General features: G+C 34.2%; 2 protein-coding genes across 3 annotated transcripts; both read left to right on the top strand.

Moving 5' to 3' along the window:
* Positions 1–2495: 2495 nt before the first annotated feature.
* On the top strand, positions 2496–9169 carry LOC130940625 (uncharacterized). Its single transcript, XM_057868831.1, has 18 exons — positions 2496–2789; positions 3191–3350; positions 3473–3564; positions 3928–3966; positions 4122–4178; positions 4926–5000; positions 5158–5223; positions 5579–5621; positions 6025–6070; positions 6585–6678; positions 7100–7152; positions 7244–7328; positions 7420–7522; positions 7615–7707; positions 7873–7939; positions 8033–8099; positions 8210–8263; positions 8633–9169. Exons 2-18 carry the CDS (start codon positions 3314–3316, stop codon positions 8771–8773), a joined length of 1212 nt encoding a protein of 403 aa, XP_057724814.1. The 5' UTR covers positions 2496–2789; positions 3191–3313; the 3' UTR covers positions 8774–9169.
* A 1448-nt stretch (positions 9170–10617) lies between these two features.
* Positions 10618–14072, top strand: LOC130981643 (60S ribosomal protein L7-2-like). 2 transcript variants are annotated; one of them, XM_057905359.1, is made up of 7 exons: positions 10618–11016; positions 12519–12697; positions 12811–12908; positions 13022–13079; positions 13250–13329; positions 13418–13520; positions 13604–14072. In XM_057905359.1, exons 2-7 carry the CDS (start codon positions 12521–12523, stop codon positions 13817–13819), a joined length of 732 nt encoding a protein of 243 aa, XP_057761342.1. In that variant the 5' UTR covers positions 10618–11016; positions 12519–12520; the 3' UTR covers positions 13820–14072. The 2 variants fall into 2 exon arrangements, with proteins under 2 accessions (XP_057761342.1, XP_057761277.1); XM_057905294.1 differs by lacking the exon at positions 10618–11016 and having other exon boundaries at positions 12512–12697.
* Positions 14073–16810: the final 2738 nt, after the last annotated feature.

Below are 16810 nucleotides of genomic sequence, written 5' to 3'. Positions count from 1 at the left end.
ATTGTTATTTTGATGATTCAAAATTTTCAACATTAAGGAAAGAGAATAAGCTTCTTGAAAAAAGAATTTAGAATGCATCATTCTTGATGCATTTAGATCCTCGATCAGGACAATATGAACTAGAAGTTCAAAAGATTATACATTTGCAAAGAATAGCAAATGAATTGTCTGATATATTTTTTAATACGAAAAGGATTACTAAACCTATATACTAGCTAAAAATGCTCTAATTCGAATTGATGTCCCAGTCGGACAAAGCCACTGAAAAAAATTCACGTTAGAAGCGTGGTAGGCTTGTCGGTTTTAAAGACAAAAATCCTCGAAAAAGAAAAGAGATAAATACGACTCCTGTTGAAATGGATAAAGACATAATAAAGACACATGCTGTTGTCCAAAATTCTGATATAATTTTTATGTCTTTTGAAAATTGTGAAAATGATAAGATCTTGATAAGTTATGTCTTTACAGACGAAAAATATAATCGAAATAAAACAATTGTCAATGAAATATTTACATATAATGCAACATTACACATCATGCATGAAAGTAAGGATCTTAAACCAAGAATAGTCGAAGAATGTCGACAAAGGAATGATTGGCCGAAATGGGAAGAAGATGGAGGTTGAGTTAGACTCACTTGCAAAACGTGAAGCATTTGGACCTGTAGTCCGTACACCAGAAGATGTAAAATCTGTTGGATACAGATGGATATTTGTGAGAAAACGAAATGAAAAAAATAAAATTTTATGCTACAAAGCTCGACATGTGGCGCAAGGTTTTTCACAAAGGCCCGGTATAAATTATGAAGAAACATATTCCCCTGTAGTAGATGCAATAACATTGCGTTATTTGGTCAGCTAATCTGCATACCAGAAACTACATATGCATCTAATAGATGTAGTAATAACCTATTTATATAGATAATTAGATTGTGATATCTATATGAAAGTTTCTGAAGGACTAAAAATATTTAAACCATTCAATGAATATTCGCAAGGGTTATACGAAGTCAAATTGCAAAGATCTTTATATGTTATAAAGCAATATGAACAAATGTGGTATACTCGTCTTATTGAGTATCTAACCAAAAACAAATTTAAGAATGATGATATCTGCTCATGTGCTTTCATAAAGAAATATGCATTTGGATTCATTATAATTATTGTATACGTTGATGATTTAAATATCATTGGAACCCCTGAAGAGATTTCAACAATTATAAAAGTTCTAAAAGAAGAGTTTGAGATGAAAGATCTTGAAAAGACTAAATTTTGTCTCGATCGGCCTGCAAATCGAGTATATAAAAAATGAAATATTTATTCATCAAATAACATACACAAAAAAGATATTGAAAAGATTTTATATGAATAAGTCACATTCATTAAGTACCCCAATGATCGTAAGATCTTTGGATGTGAAAATGGATTAATTCCGTCCTAAAGAAGAAAATGAAGATATACTTGGTCCTGAAATACTATATCTCAGTGCCATTGGGGCACTACTGTATCTTGCTAATAATACACGACCCGATATATCATTTGTTGTGAATTTACTAGCAAGGTATAGTTCCTCTCCAACCAGAAGTATTAGAATCGAATCAAACAAATCTTTCGATATCTTAATAGAACGGTTGATATGAGATTGTTTTATCCATATGAATCCAAGTCACAACTAGTTGGCTATGCAGATGCATGATACTTGTCTGATCTACACAAAGGGAGATCTCAAATATGATACCTGTTCACATATGGTGATACAGCTATATTATGGAGGTCCACGAAACAGACGATTGCAGTAACATCCTCTAATCATGTTGAAATACTAGCGATACATGAAACTAGTCGCGTGTTTTTGGCTCGGAAGTTTGATCCAATATAATCTATCATCATGTAAACTAATTGATCATAAGATAGCTCCAACTGTTTTGTTTGAAGATAATATAGCATGCATTACTCAAGAAACAATTGATAGAACAAAACATATTTTTTTCAAATTTTTCTTCACTCATGACCTTCAAACTCAAGAAACAATTGATGTCCAATAGATTCGCTCAAGCGATAATTTGGCAAATTTATTTACAAAGTTCCTTCCGAAATCCTCTAAAAGATTGGTATATCAAATTGGGATGCGCCGATTTCGAGATATAAAATAATGTCGACAAGAGGAGGAAACTGTACTCTTTTTTTCTTGGTCAAAATTTTCTCCTTATTGGATTTTTTTGACAATTTTTAACGAGGCAGTTCTATCACAAAGAATTTTGTATTTTTTTTCTTTCGCTAAAGTTTTTTTCAATTAAGTTTTTCTTTAGTAAAATTTTAACGAGACATAATCCTAAATAGTCATCGAAAGAAAAGTATTGCGATAAGGTTGACATTTATACTTGGATGGCTCAATTGAGGCGCTTTTTTTCGCACGTGGTTTTATTACAGTTAAAAAATGTCTAATAAAAAACCGAAATAATGTCTAAAATAGATATTGAATTTTTGAACCTGAAATAAAACACACTCTGAATTTTATAAATGATCAAATAATTTCTTCATTTTTTGTTTGTTTGTTTGTGAATCTCTGTTGTTCCTAACCCAAATTTCCGTTAGTTAGCAATCGGAAATCGGAGTAACATTTTGGTGACTAATGAAAATTCACCACCCTAAACCCCTCTGACCCGTCTGCTTCAACATCCAGCTCCGTGCTCTCTCGCCGCCGCGGCTCTGTCATTTCTCTCTCAGCGTCGCTGGCTGTCGCTCTCTGCCACCAGCCCCTCCCGCTGTCACCGTCGCGCCTTTTTGCAGGTAGGCAGACTTCTAAATATCTTCCATTATATAATCCAGGTTTGTTTAGAACATGTTAAAATTTTTAAAACCTTAGTATATGCGGTTAAAAAATAAAATACTTGCCTTAAGAAATAGTTTCCATAATTGGCAGCAGTAATATCGATTGTTGAATTGATGACTTTTATGTTTTTGGTCTGATTAAGTGTTTGAAAAATGTGAAATTGCCGAGTTTACATTCTTTTGATTGTTTAATTTTTTATGTTCATCTGAATGTTATTTTGATTCTTAATTTAGGGGCACTTGATTTGTTTTTTTTAATTCTAATTTGGTGATATTTAAAGAGTGACAATTTTACTTGGCTTAAATTACGGTTCAAACTTCAAAGTGATGAATTTTGATTACTTGTTTGTGATATATAGGGCCGCACAAGGCATTTACACTTTCCAGTTACCCACTTTAGTTCTGTTGATGGTGTAGAGCTTCACCAACATTGTACCCTGACCCTGAAAATCTGAAGCAACACTCGCCCCAAAAAGGCAAAAATGTGTTATCCTACAACATTGACCGTTTTATGCGCTGGTGGGTGGGCAGTTTCAGCATGTTCTAATCCTCTCTTTCTTATGTTTTCAGTTTCTTTTAGCTACTGATAGCACATATTGTTGAAACTCTAATTTTCCCCTCTTTTCTCTCTTGCTTTCCAGCATTTCTTTTGCAGATATCATCGATCGCTTCAATTCCGGTTCCTAGTTCCAATTGCTATACTTTTGATAATTCTAGTCGTATTGTTGATTTCGTATCCTTCACTTCTCACAATCAAGAACATTTGTTCTTTGATTGGGCTTTGCATTTTATTTGATTTGATATTGATCATTCTAAAAGGGTCCTTACGGGGTTTGGATTTTAACATTGGTTCTTAATAATTAATCATTTTGTTTTTGTGTTTATCAGGTGTTATTTTGAATATCAATTTTTTTCTGTAAATTGATTTGTATTTGATGCTATGCCTAAGGAGTTACAGATATTATATTTTGGAGTACTAATTCTTGATGTCTTATCCATCTTGGGAGAACCAATGACCATTTACTTGTTATTATTCTAAGGTTTTGTTCAATTTGTGGTTTGTTGTTAACTTGTTTATACTTAACTGGTTTGATAGACTAGCTGGATTGGATACCTGTTTGAGTATGATGTAAAGGTATAGACAGTGCTAGATAGTTTTCTTTTTTTAGTTTGGAAATGTTCATGATATTTGCTGGTGGTATCATATTGATATTGCGCTGATTATTTGTTCCTTTGTTAAGTTTTGCTTCTAACCTAGGTTTCTAAACTATTCACTTTTCATTAGTGCAGGAAGGTACTGACTTAGCGGTCCGATTCTGCAAAGATGTCGAGAGTAGATCACAAACGGTAGTCCATATATAACCGTGCTTTCAGTTTGAAGTATTTATTTCAGTTAGTGCCAAAGTAGTAGTTGTTTGATCCATGTAGCCAATCTCACTTGGTGAAACAAGGTTTAGTTGTTCTATTCAACTTGAACGGGATTAGTAATAATCTTAAAGAGATGTCTACAATGTTCTGCTCTTTTATTCAAGTGTTCATAGTAAAACGGTTAACCAACAAAAATGTATTGCTGAGTACTGACTTGATTAACCATAATAAAAAACACAGCAGATGTAACAAAGTATTACCATATTGTCCTCATTATGACTTTTGTTAAAAGAAAAACAGGATTGTGGAGAGATAAGAATACTTTTTACATATATCTTTATTTCCTTCTCCATCACTTAGAGAAATGGATTTTGGAAGATTCTTACCATCTTTCCTGTCTTCCTCCTCCCTTTGAAGCCTTCTATTTTTTACTAAGAGGAACGTTAGTGGCGAAAAAAAAAGGAGCCATCTCATTTTTTGGTTTCTTTAATTTTCTACTAGCTCTACCTTGAGATGTTTTCCATATAAGTTGATACATAAGGGTCTTAAGTTCTCAAACACTTAATTTGATAAAATCTTCATTAGTCATGGATCTTTACTTGATTTTGATCTCCAATATGCTTATAAACTAAATAATTTTATGAGTGTGGTGAATATTCCTTGTTGAGTACTTTGTATTTTTGTATTAGAATTTTTGTCCATTAGTTGACTCCCAAAAGTATTCAGGGATATGTTGATTTTGGTCGATTTGATAAATACAACTACTTTGTTGCTGGTTCACACGAATCTGACTTTGTTCAAGTAAGTTTCTACTGCTTATTGTCTTTTAGGGAGAGTAAGGGATACTCCTTAGATGTCTACTTAAACCAATGAATACGATAAATTTTTCACTTCTAGTTCTCCTCCTTCTTGTTAATACCTTCTTTCTTGCTTTGTATACCACTTTCTCAATGTGTAGGAGTTCTATAATGGTGACTTGATGGGTTGTGAGCAAAGTTATGATAAAATGGGACGGACAGCTCAGGTTGGTGTTACTCTTGAACTCCTTTTTCTCTTTAAGTAAACTACATCAAGGACTCTATAATGGAAATGGTTAAAGTAGTTATCTCGTGGAGAAAAGGGGCTGTGACCATTTTTTCTTGTGTGTACATGTACAAACCTGCTTGTGCATATATTCATGGTACGTGCTACTATGTTATTGAACATTCCTTTCTTAATCTGTTTTGTATAAAGATAGAGATATAATAGATAACCAATAGGCTAAAAGTCTTTTCTCTGATGCTTGATTGTTTGGCACAAAGAAGCTTTGGCTTCTTTAGGATAAATTTTTCTGCTTTATGGGGTCTATGTTTCTTCCTTATGTTACATTTGTCTTTCAGGTCAATATCATTTGTGGGAGTTGTTTGAATGGACAATGTAAAGGTATGACTATCAGTCTTTGAAACATTTGATTTGATTTGCAACTCAATTTTCTTCTTTGGTATTAGAAAAAAAATTGATTTAGAAATCTCATGGATTTGCTTTATTTGTTATTTCAAATTCTCTCATTTTTTTACAAGATGTTGTTGTAATTGAATTGATTTGAGTTCTAAAAAATAAAAAAAAGGATTACATACTCTGCATGATTTATCATTATAGGATGTGCATGTTATTTTTGTTTATTTGTAAAAATTCTGAAAAATAGAGCAAAGAGTTTGCAAATTATGTATGCCAAAAGGATCACATGCTCCTGGTCATAGATCGTCACACTGCATGTTGAGAACTCTGTTATAATTCATGTTTGAATGTAGCACATGACAAATGCTTCTTTGTTTTTTACTTGTAGGTCGACCTGGATGTATATGTAATGTCACTTATGAATCAAACTGCAGGTTTTGATGCAATACTACATTCCTGCCTCTTCTTCCTCTTTTAATTTTACTAACTGATTTTTCCCTTTTGCTATTTATTTCTCTTCTTTCTGTCTACTTTCTCACCTTATCCCTCCTCCAAATTAGTTACAATAGGTTGGCCTAACTGCTGAGCCTGAACCCCCCCAACCCATTCATTAAGTTTGTAACACAATTTATAGAATTACTCATAGTCATAACATTTTCTATAAAGCTAATACTTCATGTTATGAAATCAGGAATGACCTGTTATGTTACTATAGATATTCTAATTTTTCCATTTATTGCTGGCTTGCTGCACAATAGATTAATATTTGTACCATGATAAGCTTTAGAAGCTTGTTGCTTAAAGTACTTATTTGGCCTTGATCTTTACTTCTTTAGGAGATAGCAGATGATTTTCATTACTAGTCTTGAGCTTCATTATTAGTCTTGGATTTCCCATGTTTGCAGTTGAAGTATGACCTTTAAATATGACAATCTTGATAATTCCCAGAGTTTCAGTTGAACTTGCTTTACCATGTGAAAAACCGGGCCCACAAGTATTTCAAGGCTTCACGGTTGGTTTTCATCCACGATCATGGGAAATTGTGAGCATCTCTATATTTATCACAATTCTTGGAATCATATTAAGAGTTTGGCTCCTCTAAATTGCATTGTAGCTTTAAAGGGTGTGTGAGTTGGAGAAAGCAAGGTAACAGAATGGTTTGCAGGGATTTGCAGAGTAAAATGCATAATGAAAACTGCTAAGAGAACCAAATCCTTTAACTCCTAATTTGATCCACATGAATTTTGAATCTAAAGACTAGTGAGATTAAATTTTATCTTAACTTATAATTTTTGTGGTTGGTTACGGTAGAAAAAAACTGTTGGATTATTTTGTTGTAAAACATTGAGATCCAAATTGATAGAAAATTAAACCTTTTTTGAGATCCAAAATGGTAGATTTAGGGTGGGTTACTCAGTTCAATTATATCACTTACTGAATTTTCATTTTGTGAAAATTTTTAGGTTTATAATGGCATGACACAATTTGGTTTTGAGAAACCCAACCGTGATTTTAGGTCTGGATACTCCTGCTGCCATCTTGTGCTTTACATAACGGCAGATTTTCTTCAATCGTTATTAATGGCATGCTATGGTTTCCTTTTGCAGCTTTGATGCAGGGCAATCTCAGGTAGTCCTTTTTATGACTGCAGTTGCTTCACACTCATCCTTAGTTGGAAAGCCTAGTTTGAAGGTACTTCTGTTATAGTTACAGTTGCAAGAACTACTATTGTCTTTGCTCATGGTACTAGCTTCATCACCATTGTTTTATTGTTGCTTATTAGGTTCTTCCAGAGAAGGGCTTGGAAATTAGATTGTCTGGATCTGCCAACCATGGGAAGCCTCCTACAACTTTGTCACCCACAATGTTGATTGTGGATTGGAGATGTATGTTACCAATGTTTTTAAGCATCATCAATTATGTTTTGTAGGGTGTGTATGTTTGTTAAACTTTCACTTGTCTACTACACCTTTGTCAGGCGAGGTAGTCCGTGATACTCCATATGAAGTTAATATAACAATCCCAATTGAGGGTTATGAGAGTATTGAATTTGTGCTTACAAAACTGTGCGGTGAGTCATGATGACTTTTCTAGGTTGTAATTTGTAAATTCCATTATTATTCCTCTTGTCCTTATATGCATCCAATTATCTGGAAGACCTTAACTATGGGGCTTATACTTTCCACTGATGTTACATTATTTTTCCCTTTTAATATTTGTTTATTCGTGGTTGTAGACTATACACAGGAAGAAGGTGAAGATGCCAGAAAAGGATGGGCAATATTTGGGGTGCTATCTTGCATGTATAGCAACTGTCTTGTTATGTATACATGTTAGTATTTTGCTGTTTATTTTCTATACTTGCATTCAATATATGGCAACTTGTTATTCTGCAGATTCTTTGTCTCTTCAACACTCTTCTGCTGTGGAGGGTTCATTTACAAGACAAAAGTGGAACGCCAGGTCGGAATTTTTCTTTCACTTACAAGTTGCCAGAATAGGATGGTTGTTGAGTATCAGTTTTTTCATATCTTAAGACAACTTATAATTTCTGTTGTGTTAACCTTTTGCAGCGTGGAATCGATGCTTTGCCTGGCATGACAATCCTATCTGCGTGTTTAGAGACAGTGAGTTCAAATCTCCTACTGATGTTTATTGATTTCTTAGAACTTACGCATGAAACTAATTAAGAATTGGTTATATTATTTCTACACTTAAAGATGGTGGTTAGGTGAATGATGATCATCATGAAATTAGTCTTTTTGGGTCTGAGGTTGTGTTGTGCATGACACACCAGGCTTTTATAAAATACGGATTAGGTTGACTTTGATCATTACAAAATTTTGTATCATTGCTTCAGAGGAAAAAAAGTTGCTACTGCGACTTTGTTCACTTCAAAAGCAATTTTAATAGCAATTTTTGCATGTTTCTATTTGGTGTTCCCCCCCTACATTTGCAAATCTATCTAACATGTATTGAATGTTGGATGAAAATAGATTAGCGGAGCAGGGCAAAGCTACATGCGGCCGGAAGAGCAAAATAGTGCCTTTGGTGGCGAAGCCTCTTGGGAGCGCCCTCCTCCTAGTTCATCTCAAGGTGTATGGAGACAGGCAGAAAGAAGATATGGCTCCATTTGAATGTGTATCGGTGTTATGCAATCTTTATTGGCTGTACTTAAAACTCTCCCATTGATTTATCTAATTTTTGGGGTTTTCTCCTGCTGAAAATGCAACTTGGATCAACCTAGATTATATGAGAAATTGAAGTATCTTTTTCTTTGGGGCAAAAGGGAAAAAAAAAGAAAAGGAAAAAAAAAAAATCAAAGTAGTTTGGAAAGCTAAAAGGAAGAAGGAAATCAAGTTATAGCATGAATGCAGGTTTTGGATTACATTTAACGGGTTCGTAAACCTTGTTTGTTTGTATTTTTTGGGGGGGTTTATATTTTGCTTCAAGGTAGAGTTCAAATTATATAATTTTGTTTATGTAATTAGTTTCATTTTTAGGATAAGATTTGGTGGTTGTCTCTGATAAAATTTGTTATTTATGTTGGTCAATGCACTAGAGTTTTGCTTAATTGCTTTGCAATTATGTTATGGCGTGTTATATATTTATAAAAAATTAATCACTAAATCAATTACCAATATAGAATATATGTTAAAATATAAAATGTACATAAAAAATGAGCTAAATAATACGTAAAATTTATATATAAATACAAAGTGGTTGATTTAATAGTTGATGTTTAATGTGTATGTAATATTTTTTTTTTGTTACGTTAGTTTTTATAATGATATTTGTTAACAATATCTTTTGATGGATATATTGAAATTATTTTTATCCAAAAGGCAAAAATGAAACTTTTCAATACAGGTTATAATGGCAATAAACTATATGATAGTTTTTTATGAAAATTTAAAAAGGTTTTTAAAAGTCAAATTTCATTCGCGAATTTTATTATTTAGAGGGCTAGGAATTTGGAGGCAAAGTTTAATTTGTAAAATAAAACAATAGTTTACAGTATAGCTTTGACCGTGAAATGCAACTGTCAGTGACTAAACTATTTGTTTTGTATATACTTTGAAATGATGAGACACCTTTCATGAGTTATCTACCCATAACAGTTCCTCAAACCAGAAGCTGAGTATATTTGTGCAGCTACCTAGGTCCAAAACCAAATCGGGCTGGTCGGTTCAATTGGATTAACTAAAAACCGGTCATTAGGATGATTCGATTAACTTTAAAAATTATCTGACAAAAAATCAGTCGAACCAGCGATTAACCATTAAACCGGTGAAACCAACCGATTTTTTAGAGGTTTTCTGGTTTAGTTACTCCCTCCAAAACGGCACCGTTTTGACGGAAATGGATCCTCTCCATTTTTTTTTGTCACTGGAGAGAAGAATAAAGTGTAATCTTCCACCTTTAATTCTACAAGTAGGATAAAAAATAAATGAAAGAGAAAATGCAATGAAGGGTGAGATCTTCCACTAAATACCATCCAGTTTTTTTTCCACTGGAGAGGATCCACTCCCCCATTTTGACCTCTTAAAAAAAAACACCTAAATAACTACCCGATGCCCAGTCCCCAGCCCCAATCCCACTCATCTCTTCTCTCTGAAAATTCAAAGAAAGACAAAGAAAAGAACCCTAGCAGCGTAGCCCTTAGGGGTTGCAAACGGACCTAAACCTGCTGGGCCGGCCCGCATAACCCGCCAAAAAAGGCGGACCGGGATGAAAACTTGGGACCACCGAAAGACAAAAGCCCGTCTAATTCACACCGTTTAAACCGTGGACTTTGGCGGGCTTTGATGGGGCAGGGCGGGCTTCTTGGGGGCCGAGGTTTATTTATTTATATTTATTTTTTGCTAAAAGGCTTAGATGTTTTAGGCTTTTAGCCCAGACCCGGAAACCAGTTAACCCCCGACCCGACCCCAATGAAACCCTACCCGCCTAATTGGAGCTTTGAGCTTCCTCACCGTCACTCTCACTCGGTCACTCACAGGCTCCCACTCAACACAGAGCTTCAGCTTCCGTCACTCTCCACCCTCCACCCATAGTCACGCTCTCACTCACACCCGCAGTCTCGCACAGACGGCCTCACCCTTCACGATCGCACTTCCGTCCTCACCCCTCACGCTCGCAGAGTCGCAGTCACCGTCGCTCTTCGGTCCTCCTGGGTTCTAGCCGCCGCTGCTGCTCCGTCTAGCTGTCGTCGCTGCTGGTCTCGGTCCTGGGCTCCTGGGTCCTGTCCTCTCGCTCTCTGGCCTCTGGGTATGTTCGTCGGTCCTCTAGCTCTCTGGGTCTCCTTGTCTGTCCTCATCGCCGCTGCTCCTCGCCTCCTCTGTCCTGGTCCTCGGCTCGTCACCACTCCTCTGTTCTGGTATGTTAGTTTTCTTGCTTAGGGTTTTAGATCAGAGATTTAGGTTTGTTTGTTGTGTTTTGTGTTGTTTGATAATGGTTGATAATGGTTGATATTTGATTAAATTTGATGCAGATTCATATATTGTTTGCTGTTTTTTGTGTTGTTTGATTATGGTTGATAATGGTTGATATTTGATTAAATTTGATGCAGATTCATATATTGCTACCTGTTTTTTGTGTTGTTTGATAATGGTTGAGTTTTGACTGTTGATTAAATCAGAATTGTTGATACTTGTTTTAAAATGGCTTTGAGTTTTGATTAAATCTATGCAGGTTCATATATTGTTTGCTGTTTTTTGTATTGTTTGATAATGGTTGAGTTTTGAATTTTGATTAAATCAGAATTGTTGATACTTGTTTTAAAATGGTTTTGAGTTTTGATTAAATCTGATGCAGATTCATATATTGTTTGCTGTTTTTTTGTGTTGTTTGCTAATGGTTGAGTTTTGATTAAATCAGAATTGTTGATGCTTGTTTTATTTCAGATTCATATGCCTCCTCCTCACACGGGATTTGAGTTGTCTTCTAAAATCTTTACGCTTTTGAATGAGTGGAAAATTGATAAAAAGATTTTTTCCATTACTTTGGATAATGCTTCTTCTAATGATACTTGTGTTGATCACTTGAAAAGTACATTGGATGTGCATGGTTCATTGTTGTGTGGTGGTGAATTCTTTCATGTTCGTTGCTCTGCTCATATTTTAAATCTTATTGTCCAAGATGGAACGAAAATATGTGGTGATGTCGTGCATAAGATTAGAGATTGTATTTAAGTATCTGAGAAAATCTGAAAGTCGAATGGTTAAGTTTAAAGAATGTTTTCAAGATATTGAGGGACTTGAGTATACGACTGCATTATGTTTGTTCCTACTAGGTGGAATTCACTTTTTGGATTATGTTTATTTATTTTGGAGACTATTTATATTTAATTTTTGCTTTTATATTGATTTAAATAGAAGATATGTCCTTACAAATATTAAAAAAAATAACAGTTTAGGCGGGCTTAGCCCGCCATCCCGCCATTAGGCGGGGCGGGGCGGGCCAGCCCTATGCCTTGTTCATTATTTGTCTCATTCAATTGTGTTGATTTTCATTCCTTGCTTCGGCTTCATTTCTTTTCTGTCGCTCGTTTGATTTGTCCGTATTATTCCTATTATATCTCGTGATCTGATTAGCTTGTATTCAGCATGTTGTGTGGAAAATTGGATTATCATTGTTAAAAAAACATTGGAAGTTCTCTGTTCTTAGTATGAATTTGGTGTAAATGGATTTTCATTGTTAAAAAACATTGGAAGGACCTATTTTTTATTGTTTAAGAGAGCATGTAGTTTTCTTATTTGAAACACTGAACATTTAGCTTTTGAGTTGGAGCTTGAAATGTGTCAGTATAATAATTGAAACTAATGAATTCTTTGTTGGATGTTAATTATAACTGAGATTTTTATTTTGAATGAATGGCAGAGATGGGTGAGGAGGTGAAAGCAATTGTTCCCGAGTCTGTGCTTAAGAAGCAGAAGAGGGAGGAGGAATGGGCCTTGAAGAAAAAGGAGGAGCTTAATGCTGCAAAGAAGAAGAGAGCTGAGAGCCGCAAGCTCATTTACAGCAGGGCAAAGCAATATGCAAAGGAATACCAGGAGCAGGTTGCATTTCACCTTAATCTATTTCCCTTTTTCTCTGTTTTAATGTTTGTTTCTGTTTCCTTTATTGCGCTTTGCATTTTTCTCCGCCACATTGACCCGCTTTTATATTACAGGAAAAGGAACTGATCCAATTGAAGCGGGAAGCAAAGCTGAAAGGTGGATTCTATGTTGATCCAGAGGCTAAACTCCTGTTTATCATCCGCATCCGTGGGTATGTGTTTGTTTCCTTTGTTACTCCATATTTATGCTATTTATACTGTGTCCCAAGTTTTAACCAATTCTGTAATCTGGGTATTCTTACTTGTTTGAGCTGTGTTTTTTCAGTATCAATGCCATGGACCCCAAGTCAAGAAAGATCTTGCAGTTGTTGAGGTTGAGACAGGTACTGCTTATAATCATTGAATGTTGAGCTTTATTGTGTTATTTCTTGTGTGAGCGTTATTATGGTTTACTTGGTGCTAGTGGTACAGTTCATGACTGTTGTTTTATAACCATGTAAAGTACCCATACTAATGTTTAACCCCCTTGCCTCTGTTTTCTTTTTTGCAACAGATCTTCAATGGTGTGTTCCTCAAGGTTAACAAGGCCACAATGAACATGCTTCACAGGGTTGAACCATATGTGACCTATGGGTATGTAAACTTGTGCTGTCATGCCTTTTTGAATGTGATGAATCCCTTATTTTTTGCGCTAAGCGTACCAGATCCTCTCCTTTTGTAGATACCCAAATCTGAAGAGTGTAAAAGAGCTTATTTACAAGAGGGGCTTTGGTAAGTTGAACAAGCAGAGAATTGCCCTAACCGAAAATAACATCATTGAGAAGGTCTGTAATATTATTTTTAGCATTAGAATATACAATTCAAATACATTCTATCTACTCACTACTTTCCTTGGATGACGCTTCAGGCACTGGGCGAACATGGAATCATCTGCATCGAAGATCTTATCCATGAGATCATAACAGTTGGACCCCATTTCAAGGAAGCAAACAACTTCCTTTGGCCATTTAAGCTCAAGGCTCCATTGGGTGGCTTGAAGAAGAAGAGGAACCACTATGTTGAAGGAGGAGATGCCGGAAACAGGGAGAACTACATCAATGAGCTTATCAGGAGAATGAATTAGGCTGTGGACTTCTGTTCCAAGCATAGTGGATTCAGTCTTTTATTGGCATTGAAATTTTGGAAGTAGTTCATTTCTGACATTGATAAAATCTTTGTTTAAGGTTTATTTTTTTTTTCATTTTACAAAACATGAGTTGTAAAGCTTCAGTTCTTAGCTGCCTTGAAAACTAAATTAGCAGTGATAGTGTCATGCAATTGTAGTAGCTTCATGCAATTTTTACCAAGGTGGTAATGAACTTGGTTTAAATATCTAACCGTAACACCTTAGCATGTGCTTATTTGATTGAAGAAGTATCACTCCTAAAATGATTATTCAATGGTTTTCATCTGAGAGATGAGAAGAGAGAATAGTTATATAGAAAGAATGACTTTTCAAAATATTTTAATACAGAACCTATGTTGTTATATTATTTTATAAATAATTTGTTATATCATAAATTTTTTGGAATATTTTTTAATTAGTTGACAAGGATTTCCTGAGTTACTTGTGAAAAATGAGAAAAAAAATTGGTCAAAGGACTAATTTGATTCACAATCTTTGTAATGATGACATGTAGTGATATGGAGACAAATTATGTTGCAACATATGAATAAACCATGTTATAATACATGGAATTATTTCAGAATACCACATCAATATGCAAATTAACAAAATACATTAAAAGAATTAACTTGAGCCATGAAATAAAAATTTAAATTTGAAATTAAAATGTTTAAAAATTTAATAGCCAATTTAAAGTTCGAGTAAAAATCCAAAGACTCCTTTTGAGATTTTGCTAAATAATCGTGTATCTATGGTCAGAGTATTTAATATATATGAGAATAAAAGTTAAAAATCAAGAAACTTATGCTAAACATATAGTTTTAAACCAAAAGAAGACAACTTTAGTTGATCATTGGATTATAATATTATCCACGAAACGAGTAGGTACACCTATTCCTTTGCAACATTGCATCATAATAAGATTAACTAATATTCCCTTTACAACTTTTCTTCTTTTCAGTTAATTTATTATGATTATTATCAATACTTCTTATTTATTCGCATGCATTATGGCAATGGTGGAAATTTAGGTGCAGTCGATTTCACGTAAAGTTGATAACTAAGAGCCGTTAGATGATTTGACTGATTTGACTAAATTTTTATCTAACAACTCTCAACTATTAACTTCACGTGAAGTCGACGAGTTTTCACCTGTATCAATAGGTACTCCATTCCGTGACAATTATAAACACAAATAAAACTAATTAACTTTTAGCTTTCAAAGATTTTAAGTGTGAAACGAATTCAATTCCCAATTAATTTGGAAGCTGACAGTTGCATCTATATATAACGTTAATTAAGTCTTAAGTACTAAACTTACAAAATGTTAATTATATTAGTGGTCTCAAGTCTCAACCCTGACTCTTTTTATTGTTAGGTTGTCATATATACTAAGAGAAATTCTCCATATACAAGCATTTTTTTATACAAGTCTTTACAAGTTATTATATTAACGCGCTTGAACGTTACTGCACGTTCTTCTTCCTCTTCCTCTTCTTCTTTTTTTCTTTCGTTTCTTACTTTCTTTTTCTCCTTCTTCAACCGTTACTGCACAATTTTACTGCATCGTCTTCTTCTTCTTGCTGCACATTCTTCTTCCTCTTCCTCCTCTTCTTCTTCTTCTTTTCTTTCGTTTTTTGCCTTCTCTTTCTCCTTCTTCATTTACGTGCTTTTCTCTTTGTTTTCTTTTTTCGTTATTCTTGATTTCCATTATTTTTTGATATCAAGCTCTGAAATCATTTTTGAAGAAGAAGAAGCAGCAGAATATGAGGAGGAGAAAGAGAAAGAGTTCTGAATTATGCATAAAGTGTCCTTTGGGTGTATTTTCTATAATCGTTTGGGTGTATTTTCTGTAATCGTTTGGGTGTATTTCTGAAGTTTCATTATTTTCAAAACGATTTCAAAGCTTGATTTCAGAAACCATGAAAATCGAAAAAAAAGAAGTAAGAATACCAGTAATAAACGAGTAAAACAACTAATGAAAAGGCAAAGAGAATAACGAAGAAATATCGTTTGGGTGTATTTTCTATAATCGTTTGGGTGTATTTTCTATAATCGTTTGGGTGTATTTCTGAAGTTCTATTATTTTCAAAACGATTTCAAAGTTTGATTTCAGAAACCATGAAAATCGAAAAAAAAGAAACAAGAATACCAGTAATAAATGCAAGTAAAACAACTAATGAAAAGGCAAAGAGAATAACGAAGAAATATCGTTTGGGTGTATTTTCTATAATCGTTTAGGTGTATTTTCTATAATCGTTTGGGTGTATTTCTGAAGTTTCATTATCTTCAAAACGATTTCAAAGCTTGATTTCAGAAACCATGAAAATCGAAAAAAAAACGAAGCAAGAATACCAGTAATAAACGCAAATAAAACAACTAATGAAAAGGTAAAGAGAATAACGAAGAAATACATGGAGAAGGAGGAAGAAGAAGAAGAAGGAGAAGAAGAGGAAGAGGAAGAGGAAGAGGAAGATGAGTTGTTCATAATCTACGGTGAGTGAAGAAGAAGAAGAAGAAGAAGAAGAGGAAGAGGAAGAGGAAAAGGAAGATGAAGATGAGTTGTTCATAATTCACGGTGAGTGAAGAAGAGGAAGAGGAAGAGGAAGAGGAAGAGGAAGAGGAGTCGTTCATAATTCACGGTGAGTGTAGCGCTTTGGAAATTAAATAACGCATTAAAAGACTCTAATGTGTAGCAACTTGTAAAACTTGTAAGTCAAAAAGACTTGTATGTGTAGCAAGCCTCATATACTAATTAATTAACTACACATATGCTAGCAAAAACATGAGGCACAATATCAGAAATAGAGTCAGGGTATAATATTAGTCACGCTTTATAATTTTAGATTATCTAAAAAACAATTATTTAATGTGTAACCCGGAGGGTGTAGTTGATGGAAGAAACTCATTCTTCCTTAACCAATGTTGAGATATTACATGTGATAGATA

This window comes from Arachis stenosperma, chromosome 1, assembly GCF_014773155.1.
Source record: "Arachis stenosperma cultivar V10309 chromosome 1, arast.V10309.gnm1.PFL2, whole genome shotgun sequence".
In the NCBI taxonomy this organism is placed as follows: domain Eukaryota; kingdom Viridiplantae; phylum Streptophyta; class Magnoliopsida; order Fabales; family Fabaceae; genus Arachis; species Arachis stenosperma.
The sequence above is the reverse complement of the archived record's forward strand: the minus strand, read 5'-3'. Positions and strand labels throughout refer to the sequence as shown.

Excerpts from the sequence above, each read along its gene's own strand:
- LOC130981643 (XM_057905294.1), top strand. The coding sequence starts at position 12,512 with ATGGCAGAGATGGGTGAGGAGGTGAAAGCAATTGTTCCCGAGTCTGTG. Across the intron at positions 12,909-13,021 it reads TTTATCATCCGCATCCGTGG|TATCAATGCCATGGACCCCA; the intron begins GTATGTGTTTGT and ends GTGTTTTTTCAG. Across the intron at positions 13,330-13,417 it reads GAACCATATGTGACCTATGG|ATACCCAAATCTGAAGAGTG; the intron begins GTATGTAAACTT and ends CTCCTTTTGTAG.
- LOC130940625 (XM_057868831.1), top strand. The coding sequence starts at position 3,314 with ATGTGTTATCCTACAACATTGACCGTTTTATGCGCTG. Across the intron at positions 6,071-6,584 it reads ACTTATGAATCAAACTGCAG|AGTTTCAGTTGAACTTGCTT; the intron begins GTTTTGATGCAA and ends GATAATTCCCAG. Across the intron at positions 7,329-7,419 it reads TTGGAAAGCCTAGTTTGAAG|GTTCTTCCAGAGAAGGGCTT; the intron begins GTACTTCTGTTA and ends GTTGCTTATTAG.